Below are 16,469 nucleotides of genomic sequence, written 5' to 3' on the forward strand. Positions count from 1 at the left end.
TTTCAAAAGTACAAAATAAATTCGGTTTTTTGCACGCCAAATCCCGCCCTCGTCAGCCTTATCCGCATCAACTATTCGCCGGCCCGCTGCCTTGGTGTGAATTCTCCCAAAAGCGGCTTGGAAAGCGTGGTCGGGACTTGAGGCGCGACAAGCTCGCGCCAACCTTTCATTCACTCAAACGCATTAAGCTGACGACTCTTCACCACCCCTTCAACCCGCGGACCGAACCCCTTGGGTTCAACGATGGCTGAAAGCGAGTTGCCGCCCCTTAAGAAGATGGATGGGGGTAATGCGGACAACCATGATGCGTCAAAGGAGACCTACAAATCATTTAAGTACGCTCTACCATTCTCGATCGCGCAACGGCAGGAGCAGTTCCTTGGGGCGATTCACTGCCCATATATAAGCTGTTTTCACGATCATGTCTATTATTGTGCTCACTTTGGGATAATTGGCTGACAAAAGACACAATCAGGAAGAAGTATCGCAAGATGCGACATCAGTTCGACATGAAGATGAACCTGAGCATGTCGCTCTACAAGCAAGAGCAAGAAGCTGCTGAGACGTCAAGACGTCTGGCTTTAGAAAACGAGTACGTCCAACTCTATACGCTCACCCAATTTCACATACCTGCATCATACTAACTCCATCTAGTGGCCTTCTCGAGCTCCTCCTCGACATGAACAACTCCCCAAACCTCCCCTCCGGCCAACAAATCGATCTGAGCGCAACCGCCCCAAACGTTTCCCTAGCACCACTTCCACTACTATTCCCGCCGACTCCAGCTGCATCCCCAGACCAAAAGGGCATGACTCGTGGCCAAGAATCTTACAACAAGCTTCACGCGTACATGCATTCTTCTATGACAGACAAGCGACCTTCCGCTCCTCGACCGCAAAAATCCCTCGCCTCGATGATGGCAAACGTTCCCCATCGCCCCTACGAGGTTACTACCGTGCCACCATCCGTCTGCAATGTCCCCGGAGTACCACCCGACATCGCCAAGGACCTCGAAATCGGGCCCGACAAGCCAGAGCCTGTCGCATATCTCTCAGCCGATCGCATCGACGAGCACTGCGCGGTCATTGACGCGAACCTGGACCTCCCCTCCGAACCGACGCTGTACACCAGTAACCCAAATTTCGTGCCCGCGCCCTTACATCTAAGCGATAAAGATTTGGAATTCAAGAACCCAGTATCAGTGTACAACTGGCTCCGCGAACACGAGCCCAAGATCTTCCTACAGGACGACGAGCCGGCCGACTTGGCTGGGAAAGCTGTCTCGCGGCCTGGTGCGTTGAGGGGTGCCGGGAAGCGCGCGGCGATCGCGGCGCCGACTAGGCCTGATGTCGTTGAGTTCGTTGAGGAGGATGGGCTGAAGTATTTTGCGAGCATAAGCGACCAGTATGTGAAGGACAAGACGGGGTCGGGTGGGAAGAGGAAGCGCGGGGCGACTGATGAGGGTGGTGGGTATAGGCCGAAGGGCGGATCTAGCAGGGCGGCGAAGAAGAAAAGGGGAGAAGGGAGAGCCAGCACGGGGAGCAGGAAGGAGAGGGAGAAGACTGAAAAGGATGAGGATGTGGATATGGCGGATGAGGTGCTGGCAGTGGAGAAGTAGCACTGTCACGGTTGTGAGTGGCTGGTATGCCGTGGATTTGTTACTACTTGGGTTTTATGGCGTCGCGAGGGAAGGAGTGTGTCTAATAGCTTGGGGGGTCTGGGATTTGGCTGGTTTCTTCAGAAAGGAGTTCATGGGGTTAGTTGAGATGAATGATATCGGATACTGAGCACCAAGCATGTTTATACTGTTTTTCTTCAGCATCGAGTTCAAGAGTGCTATATTGTGATGTCATGGCAGCGACAGACTGTTATACTGGATCAGACTGTTATACTGGATCAGACTGTTATACTGGATCAGACTTGGCTCAACTGGGTCAATACGTGCTTGAAAATGGTATGGAGCATAAATCGATCGATTCGTCGATTCGTCGATTCGTCGAATTATACAGTTACATATATTATACACTCAAAAGCGATAAACAGCTTGGCGCCCACCCGGATGAACGGGATAACAGGCTGAACAAGCTGCTGTTTTGGGATTCAAACCTCCAATGATCCCCAGCCTTCCATATCTAAGCCAAGGGTCTCAACCGATTGACGACGACACTGCAAAACCTCCACTTGTTCTCCACTCCATCAGTATCTTCTCCATCGATTCAACTGCCTTACCCCACTATTAGTTACGATATCGGCGGGAGAAACAACGAAAAAGGCTGAGAGCTCACATACAAAATAACTTCCTGGTACGCGTTCAGAGTCGTAAAGGCATCATGTCATGTCATACCCCAGAAAGCACGCAACGGAGTACTAACTCCGCCTTCAGCCCAAAACCTCAACTGTCCTCTCTGCCTTCCCCTTTGGGTTTCATACCTGCCTAAGCCATTTCTCACTCCCTCGACCACGCATTTCCCCGCGGGTAGGTAGCGTAGCACGGGACCGAACTCCCGAGGCAATCCCACTTTACGCTCGGCCAACCACCAACGGCGCATAAGTCTTGCTCCGAACACTGCATTAACGTCTCAGGAAATTCTTCCCCTCTCTTACCGCTATCATGAGCCCCTCTCGAACAATTCTCTCGCGGACACTCTCCTCCCTCGCTCCTCGACCCGTTTCCCAGGCCTCCAGGAAATCCGCATTCGCGCGCTTCACTCAACTACAATATTCCACGATGACGGTATTCCAGAAGATCAAGGTCAAGAACCCGGTGGTGGAGTTGGACGGTGATGAGATGACCCGGATCATCTGGCAGGATATCAAGGACAAGTTCATCCACCCATACCTCGATATCGACCTCAAGTACTACGATCTGGGACTCGAGTACCGTGACGAGACCAACGACCAGGTCACCATCGATGCCGCCGAGGCTATCAAGAAGTACTCTGTCGGTGTCAAGTGCGCCACCATCACCCCAGATGAGGCTCGCGTGGAGGAGTTCAAGCTTAAGCACAGTAGGCATCACAATCTACATATCACATGAAAAATTTACTAACTCGCCAATAGTGTGGCTGTCGCCCAACGGCACCATCCGTAATGCTCTTGGAGGAACCGTTTTCCGTGAGCCCATCGTCATCCCAAGAATCCCACGTTTAGTTCCGGGATGGAAGAAGCCCATTATCATCGGCCGCCATGCTTTCGGTGACCAATATCGTGCTAAGGATACCGTGATCAAGGGCAAGGGTAAGCTCACCATGGTCTTCACCCCAGAGGGAGGAAAGCCAGAGGAGATTGAGGTCTACAACTTCAACGGTGGTGGTGTCGCCCAGACCCAGTACAACACCGACGAGTCCATCGCCGGCTTTGCCCACGCTTCTTTCAAGCTTGCCCTCTCCAAGAGCCTTCCTCTGTACATGTCCACCAAGAACACCATCCTGAAGAAGTATGATGGCAGATTCAAGGACATCTTCCAGGAGATCTATGACACCATCTATGCCAAGGAGTTCGAGGCCAAGAAGATATGGTACGAGCACAGACTCATCGACGACATGGTCGCTCAGATGATGAAGTCCAGCGGGGGATACATCATGGCTCTCAAGAGTTTGTCCACCCACCCACCCACAAAGAGGGCCCACTTACTAATTTTTTTGCAGACTACGACGGAGATGTGCAGTCCGACGTCGTGGCCCAGGGCTTCGGCTCTCTCGGCCTAATGACCTCCGTCCTCATCACCCCCGACGGAAAGAGCTTCGAGTCCGAGGCCGCCCACGGCACCGTCACTCGCCATTACCGCGAGCACCAGAAGGGTAACGAGACCTCCACTAACCCCATTGCCTCCATCTTCGCATGGACCCGTGGTCTGATCCAGCGTGGAACCCTCGACAACACCCCCGAGGTTGTCAGCTTCGCTGAGGCCCTCGAAAAGGCCTGTATCGATACCGTCGATGTCGATGGTATCATGACCAAGGATCTGGCGCTTGCGTGCGGACAGACCAGCCGTGATAGCTACGTCACCACCAAGCAGTACATGGAGGCTGTTGAGAGGCGGATGCAGAAGGCGCTGAAGGCCTCGCTGTAAATGTCTTGTGTGTACATGTCAAAGCCGGCCTAGGCGGCGATGTCCTTGAGTTCTTGTCAGGTCTTTCTGTTGGGTTTCTTAAAGTGCATGGCAGCTCAGCTGAAGGCGCTGGTGTCCTGTCACCTCGCATTGCCGGGAGTTGGGTTTATAAACTCGTTTCCAATGGTGATGCCCAGTCGTGCATGTTTGGGATTTGTGTTGGAAATGTATATTTCTAGCTCCCCATTGACAATGCACTCAATGAGTCATACGGAAAGTCCTGACAAGCACTCTCGAGCATCGTCGCTACGGTCGTTCATTTTCGCACATAGAGTGGTGGAGGAGGATAGTGATATAAGGGCGCATAGAGTCTCGGGCCGCCAAGAAATTTGAAGGCGAGGCTAGTCGTAGGGTAGAGGGTGCGTTTAAAACGCAAGAGATATCCATTGTATATAGACTCTGGAGCTGCCGGTAGATCAACTCCATTGCCGAACGGCGTAACCCAACGAACCAACCAATGCCTTCACTGCGTGAGGGTGATGTAGGTGGTGAGGGGTGGCTAAAGATCCCGAGGTATTTTCTTCCACTTTATGGCGGGCCCGGCGGAAAGGAGGATGGTGTGGAGGATACAGGTCTACCTGGATGGTGTGTGGAATTCACATGTCAGGTTTGTTTGGAGCTCAGTTTGTCGTGATAATAAAGATTTTGTACTTCGTTACTGTACATACTTATACAGTACTTCGTCTTCATAGTTGTTTCATCCAGTACTAGCAGTGTTCGTAGAGTGTCAATATCAAATCCAGGCTCCATATTTCTGCCGCCCAAAAAAGGGATAAGAAGCCAGCATTTCGCTTAGTTTTATTTTAGTAGTGCTCAATAGCGCCGAGTAATTAGAGGTCGGCGCCAAATTTGTTATTATAGCCATAGCCTTAGAGCTCCCGCTCTCCTCAAAAGTGGAAGGGAAGGACCCCCATGGACGAAGGAAGGGTGCATCGGGTTGTGCAAAGCCGGCGTATATGAGCGTTCATTTTCACTCGGCAATTCCCGAGTACCACATAGCATATCAGTCACAGAAGGCTCGATGTGCAAAAAAATAACGTAGTCTTAATTCACACCAAAGCTACGGCTCCCCGTGATTTTACTCGTAAATCCAAATCTCTCCCATGTCACGTGTGTATAGCTCCGAAAAGCACATAGCAAATCACATAGTTGTGTGTATCCCATCATCGACATTCGCGTCCCCTCGCCAGCAGTGAAGCCGACCCACGGGAGCAAACTTCCTATCAAGGCACCATCTGGCGCGTTCCTCTCCAGAGCCTCACACCTCGCGAAAGGTGCTGGCAACCATCCACTGTGGTGACATCAAGGTGGGGGTCGTGGCTGGCTCTGTTACTTTTTGATGAAGAGAGAAAAGAGGAAGTTGCAGAGTCGCGAGAACTTTTATAGCAGGCGCGGCTGGCTTTGCTAGCGCGCCCTTAGCGAGGCAGCTTTTCCAGCCCAGGCTTTCTTAGCATGTCACGTGCGTATAGCGGGGTTGAATGTCACGTGGTATTGAGGGGATGGATGGATGTCGACTTAGCCAAGGGGAGCTAGCCAACGTGTACTATAACTTCTAGACGAGGGTATCAACCTGGAGCAGAGGAGTGCATTGACAAGCACCTGTGCCTGCACGCAACCGCCCAAGAAGAGACGCTTCAAGTATAGCCTCTGCGGAAGTGGCTCTAAACAAAGGTCGGTCAGTATTTACGAGTTGAATGTTGCGGGCTGAGGGTGTTCGGGGCCTAAGGGAGCGACTCAGATGTTCTTCACCAGTCCATCCAGCTCTCCCTGCGGCTCCCACACTTGAAACGACAGGCTACTACTACTCCATGTACAGAATTCCATGATTTCTGGCGCGATCCCAACACTGATACTGAAAGCTAGCACAGTCGCCCAGTCCCAGGTCCGAAACCATGACCACGACGGCGGCATGAGCAGCACGCACCAGCAAGATGGCGCGGACCATCTCAGCATCGTCGCGCCCTCCGCCAGCCACAGCACCCTCGACTCGATCAGCCAGACGCTGTATATCGTCGTGAACCGCGGCGACCCGATCGACTCGTACTCGATGCGGCATACGTCATTCTGGGTCGAGTTCTCGGACGGGCGCAGCCTGCTGAGCCATGTGTGTGGGGCGGCCAGCTTCTTTGAGTTCGAGGAGTGCTGGAATGAGGCGCAGCCGCAGGAGGGGAGGAATTTTGAGCGCATTATTTTTGTGATGACGATGCGCACCACGGTGGATGATATGACGATCCGGAATACGTTGCGCCAGACCCCGATCAATAATAAGGAGCGCTCATGGAATTGTCAGACTTGGATTGGTGATGAGTTGAAGCGGCAGGATGCGAAGTTGCTGCGCGAGGCGAATACCGTTAGTGCTGCGGACCAGATGGTTGATGTGTTACTGGAGGCACTGGATGAGGAATGAAGTCATGTTACGGCAGGCTTAAGGGGGTGGGTTGAACGATGGTGTCTACTGGTGGCGGAGAACAGAGAGTCTCGTGGAACTTTGGAAAGATGACCTCTATACTAAATGACGTGGTGGCCCGCCGCATCGAAGTTTTCCATGAACTCTCAATGCTCAGGGTACCAGCTCCGGATGCCGATGGCGCGGTGCAAAATCAGAGTGAGTGAAAACCAGCTCATGATCGTTGGTCAAAGAGTTGAGAGCGAGGTCAGAAACGGAGAACTGGTTGAACTGATATTCGCTGTCAAACGGCTCGAAAGCGAAAGTTGACTATAAATAAATAAGTCACGCCGACATGAAAAATGGATACCATTTGCGAAGAACACATTGTCTTATAACTATATGTTGGTGACAGTATTTATGTTGTATTTCTCCGTTATAACCCTATTTCACTATTTCAGGGGCCATATGAACAGGAAGGAATTATTCAGGCTTATAGCTCTCTACAGGGTATTCCGCTCTGCCATATCATACTCGGGAGCATACCCTTTCCTTTTCATCTTACAAATCCAGTAATGCATCGCCTCGGTATTCGAGGTCCCCCGCATTAATACCGGCCCTAATCTGCACCACCCAAGGGATACAGCATAGAGCCACGACCCGATCCCTTTTTTCGAGAGCGCGAAACGTTTTGGCACGCCTGCTATGTTGAGCTTGGCGGAAAGGGGAATGGCACAAAATCTTACGCACTATTCTTTTGTCATAGGAACTAGAACGCACTATTCTTTTGTCATAGGAACTAGAGTGCTCTCCGAGTAAGATCAGCGTGCGTTTGGGACTGTAGCAAACAAATCCCACACCGCACCACCATCTCAGCCCTCCCGGCACACCTGTACGCGGTGCATCCTACGAACCTCCGGCTCTATTTTAGAGTCTCTAGAGCCAAATTGAGTCACGGTAGAGGGTTGCGCCTCAATTGGGAGAAGTACTAGGTGTGAAGGTATTTACTAACCAACCTAGAACAGAGGACTACTGTAACGGGGTGCCGCCGTTATAGTACAGTAAAGCACCGATATAACGATGCATTTGCTGCCAGCAGAATATATCGTTATAATGATAATATCGCTATATTGATTCTTATGTAATCCAACTATCTAACGTACTCTGCACCCGTGACTCTTGATCTAATGCCTCAAGAGCGAATTCTAAACGCTCGAGGCCTCGTAAATAGTCTGATTTAAGAGCCTCTTGTTCTTCAGTAAACTCAATCAGAACCTGTAGTGCTTGACGAGCGCTCTTCACAGAATGTAAAAAACGCTCTAATTGCAACTCTTCTTCATCATCATCTTGAGTTTGCTGAAGACCTAAATGCTCATCAATAACCTCCTATAATTATAGTGACTCCACACAGTCATATACGACCGATCCAACTGGCAAAAATGCAAAAAAAATCGACACCTGAGTGATTCGAACACTCGCTCCCGAAGGAAATGCCTAAATACTTCCTATGGAAATAGCAGGGCATCGCGTTAACCACTCCGCCAAAGTGCCGGATTTGACTTAGTGGCCCTTATGGTGAATTAAATAGCTGTCACGACTCCTCATTTCGAGAACACCCAAGTTCGAAATATACCCCCCTTTGCCTTGTGACAAATAACGCACTCCTCACGACCTCACGCCATAGAACGTATACAGCTTTCCAAGCTCCCAACATCTCAAATGTGGGGAAAGCCGACACCGACGACGCGATAACGATAACGACCCGGCTGCTCCAGTCCAGCTCTCGTCTCGGAGCCTCCCCAAAACCACAACCACAACCATCACCATAACCCCATCCTCCCCAACGCCACACGCCATGGCCGACACCACCCCCCCTTCTCCCCCCGCCCCCGCACCTCCCATCGCGAACTACATCCTAGGCTTCCTCCTGATCGGACTGGCCTGGGGCTTCACCACACCCTTCATCCGTGCCGCGGCGCGCTCGCACAAGCCTCCCGCCCATCCGATTCTCGAGACCGCGGCTGTGAAGGGGAGTAGGATTAGGAGCGCGGTGTATGGCGCGTTTTTGGGGATCACGGATTTGTTGAAGAATTGGCGGTATGCGGTGCCGTTGGTGGTGAATCTGACGGGGAGCGTGTGGTTCTTTTTGTTGATTGGGCAGGCTGGTGAGTTCAGTTCGGGGGAGGGGGGGGGAGGGGGGGTGAGGGATAATGGCTAATTGGTGTGTGTGTGTGACGCAGAATTGAGTCTTACGGTGCCGATTACGAATTCGCTGGCGTTTTTGTTTACGGTTATTGGGGATTGGTATGTGGAGGGGAAAGTGATTAGTCGGGATACGTGGATTGGGATGACGTTGAGTTTGGTGGGGATTGGGTTGTGTGTGCAGAGTAAGTTGTGAGGAGTGGGAGGGGGCTTGTATATGATAATAGGATGAGGGGTTAGATGGACATGTCGGGAGGGGCGATGATAGATAATGAACAAATCTCTATTTATACCTTCTATGCCATTACCAGGCATTGAGAGCCAACTTGTCATAAAGCAATTAGTGCGGTTGCAAGATACTTTTCAGAGAGCGACCTGTTACGAAAAATCGAGGGCAGTGGAATTGGATGTCATACGCGTATTTTATTTTGGTGATAAGTTATTATCTCAAGTTATATTAACTTATATCACCAACTATTTATATATACACATGTAGTCCAAGTACGTATGAAAGTATATGGTTAAACTTGAATATAAAGTTTATTTTAAAGCCATTGTTATATCTACTCAATTCGAAGATTTCCAACTCCACAATAAATTATTAGAAGTTAAATAACTAAACTATTAAAAAAGCATTATTATATTGAAATTCTACAACACAACGTAAAGCCATCAACCCCGCCTGTACCGGCTTTGACTAGCCCCAGTTCGCAAACAATTCCCGAGGCAGACTGAATACCTATATAGAGAGTATATTATAGAACGCCACCAGTGGGAGCTACTGTATAATCCCCAATACTCAATACTGTGACCCCATAGGAACCCATGCATATGTCTGTCTCCAACCCGCCCAAATCCCACCCCAACTGACTTCTTGTACGCTTCTCGAAGCCATCATCATGCTGCACACCAACCCTCCATCTCCATCTCCAAATCCCTCGGGATACTTCCGAGCTACGCACCCACCACGCAGTCACCCGGGTGGAAACGGAGCGACAGAAGGAGCCCAAGATACTCAGGGGCCCATGTTCAGGTACCGATTTCATGTGGACTCCTCACCCACCTGCTGTCGCATCTGGCCACGCTCCCAGGCGCTCAGCCTCTTGTGCCGAGGTTTGATTCAATTGGAGATAGCGCAGCTAAATGTCGAATTTTTGGTGGTGGGGGAGGCTTTGGGCACGTCAGCCTCGTTGGTTACGTAAGCAGTTTTATTCACATGCAAGGGATTTTGGGGTCGCTGATAGCGTCATGGCCAGCAATCCAGCCAATCAGAGACCGTGTTGTTCTCCAAAACCATGTCCCTTGGCTCGGAAAGAATCGATAAGCGCACTAGACTGTTTTCGGTCTATACTTTAGAATGTCCGAGGTAAGTTTTGACCGCAGACCTTGGTGGTACGCCACAAAATCCCAAACTCTAGGGAATCGACGAATGCCATTGGTGTATCGGCGTGAATCCTGCTGAGCTCAGCAGGAAATATGAGAGGTTTCCGCCTTTGAAATATCGGGATAGAGGAGGACGAGGTACTTTGGCCGTCCCCGACCCAGTTCTGGAACTGTTTTCGCCTCCTGCCGGCCGCGGGACATTTTCGCGGCTCAAGGAGTCATATATACCACGAGGCCCTGCCCCCTCGGGGGGATTTTCTATTGTATTATATATTACTCGATTGCCCAGATCGACCTTTTGTTATTTCTACCGTTGCTTGTAGGAATCTATATTTATTTGTACTCCTCATCTCACCTGGAATACAATAGCCGCATCCCATACCTCTGACATCATATATACCACCTATACCCGTGACTTACGCGACCCCAAAAACCTCAATTATGGCTTCGAACAAGATGGCGGCGCCGCCTGCGGATTTAGCGAAGGAGGACGCGGCTTTTGCTGCCGAGGTTGCCGCTGTTAAGCAGTGGTGGTCGGATTCGAGATGGAGGCAGACCAAGAGGCCGTTCACTGCCGAGCAGATCGTTTCGAAGAGGGGCACAATCCAAATCAACTACCCCAGCAACAACCAGTCGAAGAAGCTCTGGAACATCCTGGAGCAGAGATTCAAGGTATGTTGAACTGTTTCTGCGGTGGTGAGAATGTAGCACTGACATGTGACTCTTATTAGGAGGGAGACGCGAGCTACACATACGGCTGTCTCGAGCCAACGATGTTGACCCAGATGGCGAAGTACCTTGATACCGTCTACGTCTCTGGATGGCAATCATCCTCAACCGCTTCATCGAGCGACGAGCCTGGCCCAGATTTGGCTGATTACCCATACGTGAGTTGCCCTATATGATCACTGTACCAGCAAGACCATCGCTAACAGACTTAGACCACCGTCCCCAACAAAGTGAACCAGCTCTTCATGGCACAACTTTTCCACGACCGCAAGCAGCGCGAGGAGCGTGCTAACACCCCCAAGGCTAACCGCGCTGGCGTGGCCAACATCGATTACCTCCGCCCAATCGTTGCTGATGCCGATACCGGACATGGTGGTTTGACCGCCGTCATGAAGCTCACCAAGCTCTTCATTGAGAAGGGTGCTGCTGGTATTCACATTGAGGATCAGGCACCTGGTACCAAGAAGTGCGGCCACATGGCCGGTAAGGTCCTGGTCCCAATCAGCGAGCACATCAATCGTCTCGTTGCCATCAGAGCTCAGGCCGATATCATGGGCACCGATCTCCTCGCCATTGCTCGCACTGACGCCGAGGCCGCCACCCTCATCACCACCACCATCGACCCCCGTGACCACCCCTTCATCCTCGGCACGACCAACCCCAACCTCCAGCCCGTCAACGAGCTCCTCATCAAGGCTCTCGAGGCCGGAAAGACCGGCGGCGAGCTCCAAGCCATCGAGGATGACTGGACCGTCAAGGCTGGTCTTAAGACCTTCGCCGAGGCCGTCGCTGCTGCCATAACTGCCACCCAGCGCGCAAACGCCAAGTCCCTGATCGCCAAGTTCACCCAGGAGTCCAAGGGCAAGAGCAACGCCGAGGCCCGCGCCATCGCCAGGAGCATTCTCGGCAAGGACGTCTTCTGGGACTGGGACAACCCGAGAACCCGTGAGGGTTACTACCGCATGCAGGGCGGCATCGAGTGCGGCATCAACCGCGCTCTCGCCTACGCCCCATACGCCGACGCCATCTGGATGGAGTCGAAGCTGCCCGACTTCAAGCAGGCTGAGGCCTTCGCCAAGGGCGTCCACGCCGTGTACCCCCAGCAGAAGCTCGCGTACAACCTGTCGCCGTCGTTCAACTGGAAGACTGCGATGCCGCGCAGCGAGCAGGAGACGTACATCAAGCGTCTCGCCAACCTCGGGTACTGCTGGCAGTTCATCACCCTGGCTGGTCTGCACACCACCGCGCTCATCTCGGATAAGTTCAGCAGCGCGTACAGCCAGCAGGGCATGCGTGCCTATGGCGAGTTGGTCCAGGAGCCGGAGATGGATGGCGGTGTGGATGTGGTGAAGCATCAGAAGTGGTCCGGTGCGAACTACGCCGATGAGTTGTTGAAGATGGTCCAGGGCGGTGTGTCGAGTACGAGTGCCATGGGTGCTGGTGTTACGGAGGACCAGTTCAAATGAGTGATTGGTTACATAGGGTGGAGGAAGAAGAGGGGCGTATTTCTTCAGGCGGCTACTGGCCGTGTACTACAGGGTAGAACATGAGAACATGTAGCATAGATTAAAAGGCTGCGTGATGGGCTGTACTGAATATCATTAAATTAATTCATTATTATGAGAACATACACCACTTTCAGGGAGATAAGGGGACCTACCTACCCCTGGTTCCCTACCGACGTACGTGAGGTTACGTCAAGGGGCTTATGGTTCACGACGACGACGGTCAACGGCAGTATGTCATGCGTCGTAAGTGTTGACAAGATTGATCTACTTGATACACTTTATTTATCCTCCAGTTGACGCGTGTAAAAGGACGGCGATGCCAAGTTACGCCAATGATCGCCGTCGGCTGGGCACCATGTCATGATGAAATCGTCGTAATTCCTGGATAACCAGCACTGCCAGGAATGAAGAGACGGATAGGAGTAGAATTATAACAAATGACAACTATTCAAAATAGGCAAATTTATAATTCATATACCTCCTATTATCATCCGGGGTTGGAGGGGATACTGAAACCTGGAAACCTGTCTATTTGTAAATATTCGCTTCCAGCCACTCCAAGTTACTGACTGTACTACCAACGTTGCTGTACCAACTCCCAGCCTCGTCGACCCAACAAGGCACATATAACAAACAACTACCGACAATCGCTGTCGCCTCTAATGCAATTGCCATCTAATATATCATTCGCAACCTAGTTCCATTGCCTCCGCTCGCTAGAATATGGTCAGCTGGATTCCGCACCTTTTATAACTTCTAGGTACTTTTGTACCCTTACTCGACTCGACGTCAACAACAACACAACCCGCTGCCAACGGCCACAAACGCTCTTCCGTCGGCCCCCCTTCAACACACAACAAATCGCAAGCATGGCGGAAAAGACGAAAGTCCATTCGGCGGGCATATTCGCCGACATGACGGTGGACGGCCCTGACATCGGGACTTTGGTGATTATCGTGGATCGCGCGAAGAATCTGCCCAACCGGAAGTCCATTGGGAAGCAAGACCCGTACTGTGCGGCGCGACTTGGGAAGGAGGCGAAGAAGACGAACACAGACCGTCGCGGTGGCCAGACGCCGAAGTGGTAAGCCCCCTCGATTTCCTAATCTCCTCTTTGCTGTGCGACGTTGGGTAGCATGTGTCTAACAGATGCCTCGCAGGGACCAGGAACTCCGTTTCGCAGTCCACGATTCTCCCGACTATTATCAGCTCAAGGTTTCCGTTTTCAACGATGATAAGAAGACGGATCTCATTGGGGAGGCTTGGGTAAACCTCCAAGACGTGCTCGTGCCAGGTGGCGGCCAGAACGACCTGTGGCACACGCTGAATTGCCGTGGAAAATACGCGGGAGAGATCAGAATCGAGATCACCTATTACGACACGAGGCCTAAGCAAGAGAAGCTGAGAGAGAGAGTCAGGGAAGGCGCACCAAGCGCAGTGGAAGGAGGACCCAGAGAGTCCCTGAGCGGACCAAGAGGCCCTAAGGAGAAACTGATGAAGAGGAGGCCGCTGCCGAGCGACCCTACGGGCGCAACACCGAGCCCGATTGAGACTCCGGAGCGGGTATTACCACAGCCCTCGAGGGGATATACAAATGGGACGCCGGACCACCCGCCTCAGCAGCCTAAAATGCATGCTGCGCCAGTGCCGGAGTACACTCAATCCCCGCAGCCGATTGCATACAACACGCCCGAGCATGTCCAGCCTCCGCAGCAAAGGCAGTATGCCACCCCTGAGCATGTCCAGGTTCAGCAGCCGCGGGGATCAGCATATAATACGCCGCCGACCTATATTCAGGCACAATCTCCTCTGCAGAATCTGGAGTATAACACTCCGACGCATGTCAGGACGCACTCTCAAGTTATCCAAGGACGATATGGACCTACTGGAATGGACCAGCCGCCGCTACAAACAGACTATAATACCCCACCGCCACATGTTCTCCCGCAATCTCACAGCAAGCATGTATCGCCTGCTATCAAGAGCTACAACCAAGCACCAGGCATGGCGCCTGACAGGCACCATCCACGGGATATGTACAACGATAGACATGACGATGGCCAGCCTCGTGAAGAGAACTACAACGGTAGCAATGTCTCCAGTAGACACGAGGATCCTTACACCCGCAGCCGCAACGATCTTCGACAGGAGTATGCACCCCAACAAATGGCCTACGAACCGCCTGTTTCGGATTACGATCCTCCATCGAGCCCCGATGGGCCACCACCGCCACCGCCAGTACACAGAGTTCATCAAACCGCTGTTGCGCCTGCATCTAGCCCTGGCTATGGGTTTCCTCCACCAAACCCAACGAGAGAGGCCCAGTTTGATCACCTGAGGCAAGATAACCCAAGGCAATCTATGCCAGCTTATTCTCAGAATGTTCCACAACAGCCACAGCCGTACACTCCTCCACGCCAGCAACATGCTCCGGCGCCGGCACCACCACCCTCATCGTATGGCCAGCAGGACCACTACCAAGGATCCAGGTCAAGGCATAACTCATACGACGATAGATACCACAACAGCACGTTCAGCTCTATGCAGCCGACAGTTGAGGACGCGCCACCATCACCCACCCCGTTTGCTACTGCTTCGCACCGAGCTAGCGAGCCGCAGATGTCACAATATGGAGACCGACGATACGATGATGTTCCATCTCCGGCGCCTCTGAACTTGAATGGCATGGGAAGTACAACATCTGGAAACTACAAGATGAATTCCAATGCTTATAAAAACAATGCATCGCACGAAGCCATTGACAACCGACATTCTGATCCTTATTATGACCAGCCACCGCCAGCACGGTCATACACTCAAGATTCGATTGAGCCACCACAAACTAGCCCAATGCCATCGCTCCCTCCATCGCTGGTAGCCGGCTTTGACCCCCTAATCCAGCGCGGGATCTCCGACAGGATCCACTCCGACACCCGGCCTAGAGACGACAGCTACTCCCAGTTCTCCTCCGCACCAACGCATTACTCCGAGTCGCCGCAGTCATACCAGCCCCCGAAACCTCAATACCACAACGATGCCCGCTCAGAGCACTACACCCAGCCCATGGGCTACCCACCCCAAGCCGCCCCCGCCGACCGCCAATCCCGCGGCATCCCATCCACCTACACTAACGTCATCAAACCCCAACCCGTCTCCCCCCACCCACCCTCCCCCAACCCCTCCCCAAGCCACACCCACACCATCCACCGCAAATCCGTCTCCCCCGCCCCCCCTCCCCCTCCCCGCGTCCCCTCTCCTCCTCCGTCCCCTTCGGCCCTGACGACTATTCATCACTAAACCCGCACGCACCAGCAGTCACACCCACCGAGCCCGATCCAGACGCAAAAATCATCCTCTACGACGGCAGAGAAGTCGATCCCTCCGACCATCTCCCGCAGGCGTCATGGGCTGCCCTGCCGCCGAATCTGCAGAAGAAACTCGACGCCGCGGCGCGCCAGCGCGCGCCTGCTGCTGGGGGGGCGCGGAGAATGGAAAGGCGCGAGCGCCCGCAGAGCTCGTATGCGGAACAGACGCCGGCGCCGGCGGCGCAGGGACGGACGAGGTTGCAGAAGAAGGCTCATCGGGTGTCTGCTGCGCCGGCGCCGGTGGGGGGGTCGAGCCCGTTGGCGCCGATTAGTCCGAATCCGAATCTGTATCAGTCGACGCCTGGGTCGAGGGATGGGGGGGGAGGAGTCTGCCGAGGGCGCAGGCGGGGGATTGGGGGGGAGAGGAGTATGGAGGGGTGAATGGGTATAGTACGGGGTCGCCGGGGTATAGGGGACAGGGAGGTTGTGGGGGAATGGGGGGGCCGCCGCCGGTGCCGGGGAAGGTGCCGATGAGTGCGGGGCAGGGGAGGGGGGAGCCGCAGGAGAATGCGTGGGCGCTGTTGGAGGAGATGAAGAGTATTGATCTTGGGAGTGGGAGGGCGAGGAGGAGGAAGGGGGGTGCGGTTGTTTGAGGAGGGGTGTTGATTGGGGGGTTGAGAAATGATTGGGATTTAGGATTGGGAAGGGAAGGAAGAAAGGGGGGTCGGTTTATGGGTTGGAGTTTGGAATTTGGGGGGATTCAAAGGCGTTTCTGTTTGGGACGGTAGGCGGAATTTTTTCTGGCATTTGGGTGGATGCTATGGATGGATGGATGGATGAATATC

General features: G+C 52.9%; 6 protein-coding genes across 6 annotated transcripts; all 6 read left to right on the top strand.

The window, feature by feature from the left end:
* Window positions 1-22: 22 nt before the first annotated feature.
* Window positions 23-1,784, top strand: VC83_06278 (uncharacterized protein). Its single transcript, XM_024469881.1, has 3 exons — window positions 23-335; window positions 476-592; window positions 655-1,784. The coding sequence occupies exons 1-3, from the start codon at window positions 244-246 to the stop codon at window positions 1,616-1,618; spliced, it is 1,173 nt and encodes a 390-aa protein (XP_024324217.1). The 5' UTR covers window positions 23-243; the 3' UTR covers window positions 1,619-1,784.
* A 200-nt stretch (window positions 1,785-1,984) lies between these two features.
* On the top strand, window positions 1,985-5,126 carry IDP1 (Isocitrate dehydrogenase [NADP], mitochondrial precursor (Oxalosuccinate decarboxylase)). Its single transcript, XM_024469882.1, has 4 exons — window positions 1,985-2,303; window positions 2,384-3,008; window positions 3,061-3,594; window positions 3,648-5,126. Exons 2-4 carry the CDS (start codon window positions 2,612-2,614, stop codon window positions 4,070-4,072), a joined length of 1,356 nt encoding a protein of 451 aa, XP_024324218.1. The 5' UTR covers window positions 1,985-2,303; window positions 2,384-2,611; the 3' UTR covers window positions 4,073-5,126.
* A 542-nt stretch (window positions 5,127-5,668) lies between these two features.
* Window positions 5,669-6,859, top strand: VC83_06280 (uncharacterized protein). The gene is made up of 2 exons (XM_024469883.1): window positions 5,669-5,782; window positions 5,975-6,859. The coding sequence occupies exon 2, from the start codon at window positions 6,021-6,023 to the stop codon at window positions 6,516-6,518; it is 498 nt and encodes a 165-aa protein (XP_024324109.1). The 5' UTR covers window positions 5,669-5,782; window positions 5,975-6,020; the 3' UTR covers window positions 6,519-6,859.
* A 759-nt stretch (window positions 6,860-7,618) lies between these two features.
* Window positions 7,619-8,934, top strand: VC83_06282 (uncharacterized protein). Its single transcript, XM_024469884.1, has 2 exons — window positions 7,619-8,662; window positions 8,738-8,934. The coding sequence occupies exons 1-2, from the start codon at window positions 8,353-8,355 to the stop codon at window positions 8,893-8,895; spliced, it is 468 nt and encodes a 155-aa protein (XP_024324111.1). The 5' UTR covers window positions 7,619-8,352; the 3' UTR covers window positions 8,896-8,934.
* Window positions 8,935-9,915: 981 nt separating this feature from the next.
* On the top strand, window positions 9,916-12,785 carry ICL1 (isocitrate lyase 1). The gene is made up of 3 exons (XM_024469885.1): window positions 9,916-10,754; window positions 10,814-10,969; window positions 11,024-12,785. The coding sequence occupies exons 1-3, from the start codon at window positions 10,524-10,526 to the stop codon at window positions 12,275-12,277; spliced, it is 1,641 nt and encodes a 546-aa protein (XP_024324110.1). The 5' UTR covers window positions 9,916-10,523; the 3' UTR covers window positions 12,278-12,785.
* VC83_06284 (uncharacterized protein) lies at window positions 12,786-16,277 on the top strand (the record flags this gene model as incomplete). Its single annotated transcript, XM_024469886.1, has 4 exons — window positions 12,786-13,403; window positions 13,480-15,451; window positions 15,508-15,955; window positions 15,979-16,277. Exons 1-4 carry the CDS (start codon window positions 13,189-13,191, stop codon window positions 16,275-16,277), a joined length of 2,934 nt encoding a protein of 977 aa, XP_024324106.1. The 5' UTR covers window positions 12,786-13,188.
* Between the last annotated feature and the right edge of the window lie 192 nt (window positions 16,278-16,469).

Source organism: Pseudogymnoascus destructans (genome assembly GCF_001641265.1).
Source record: "Pseudogymnoascus destructans isolate 20631-21 unplaced genomic scaffold scaffold_10, whole genome shotgun sequence".
Taxonomy (NCBI): domain Eukaryota; kingdom Fungi; phylum Ascomycota; class Leotiomycetes; order Thelebolales; family Thelebolaceae; genus Pseudogymnoascus; species Pseudogymnoascus destructans.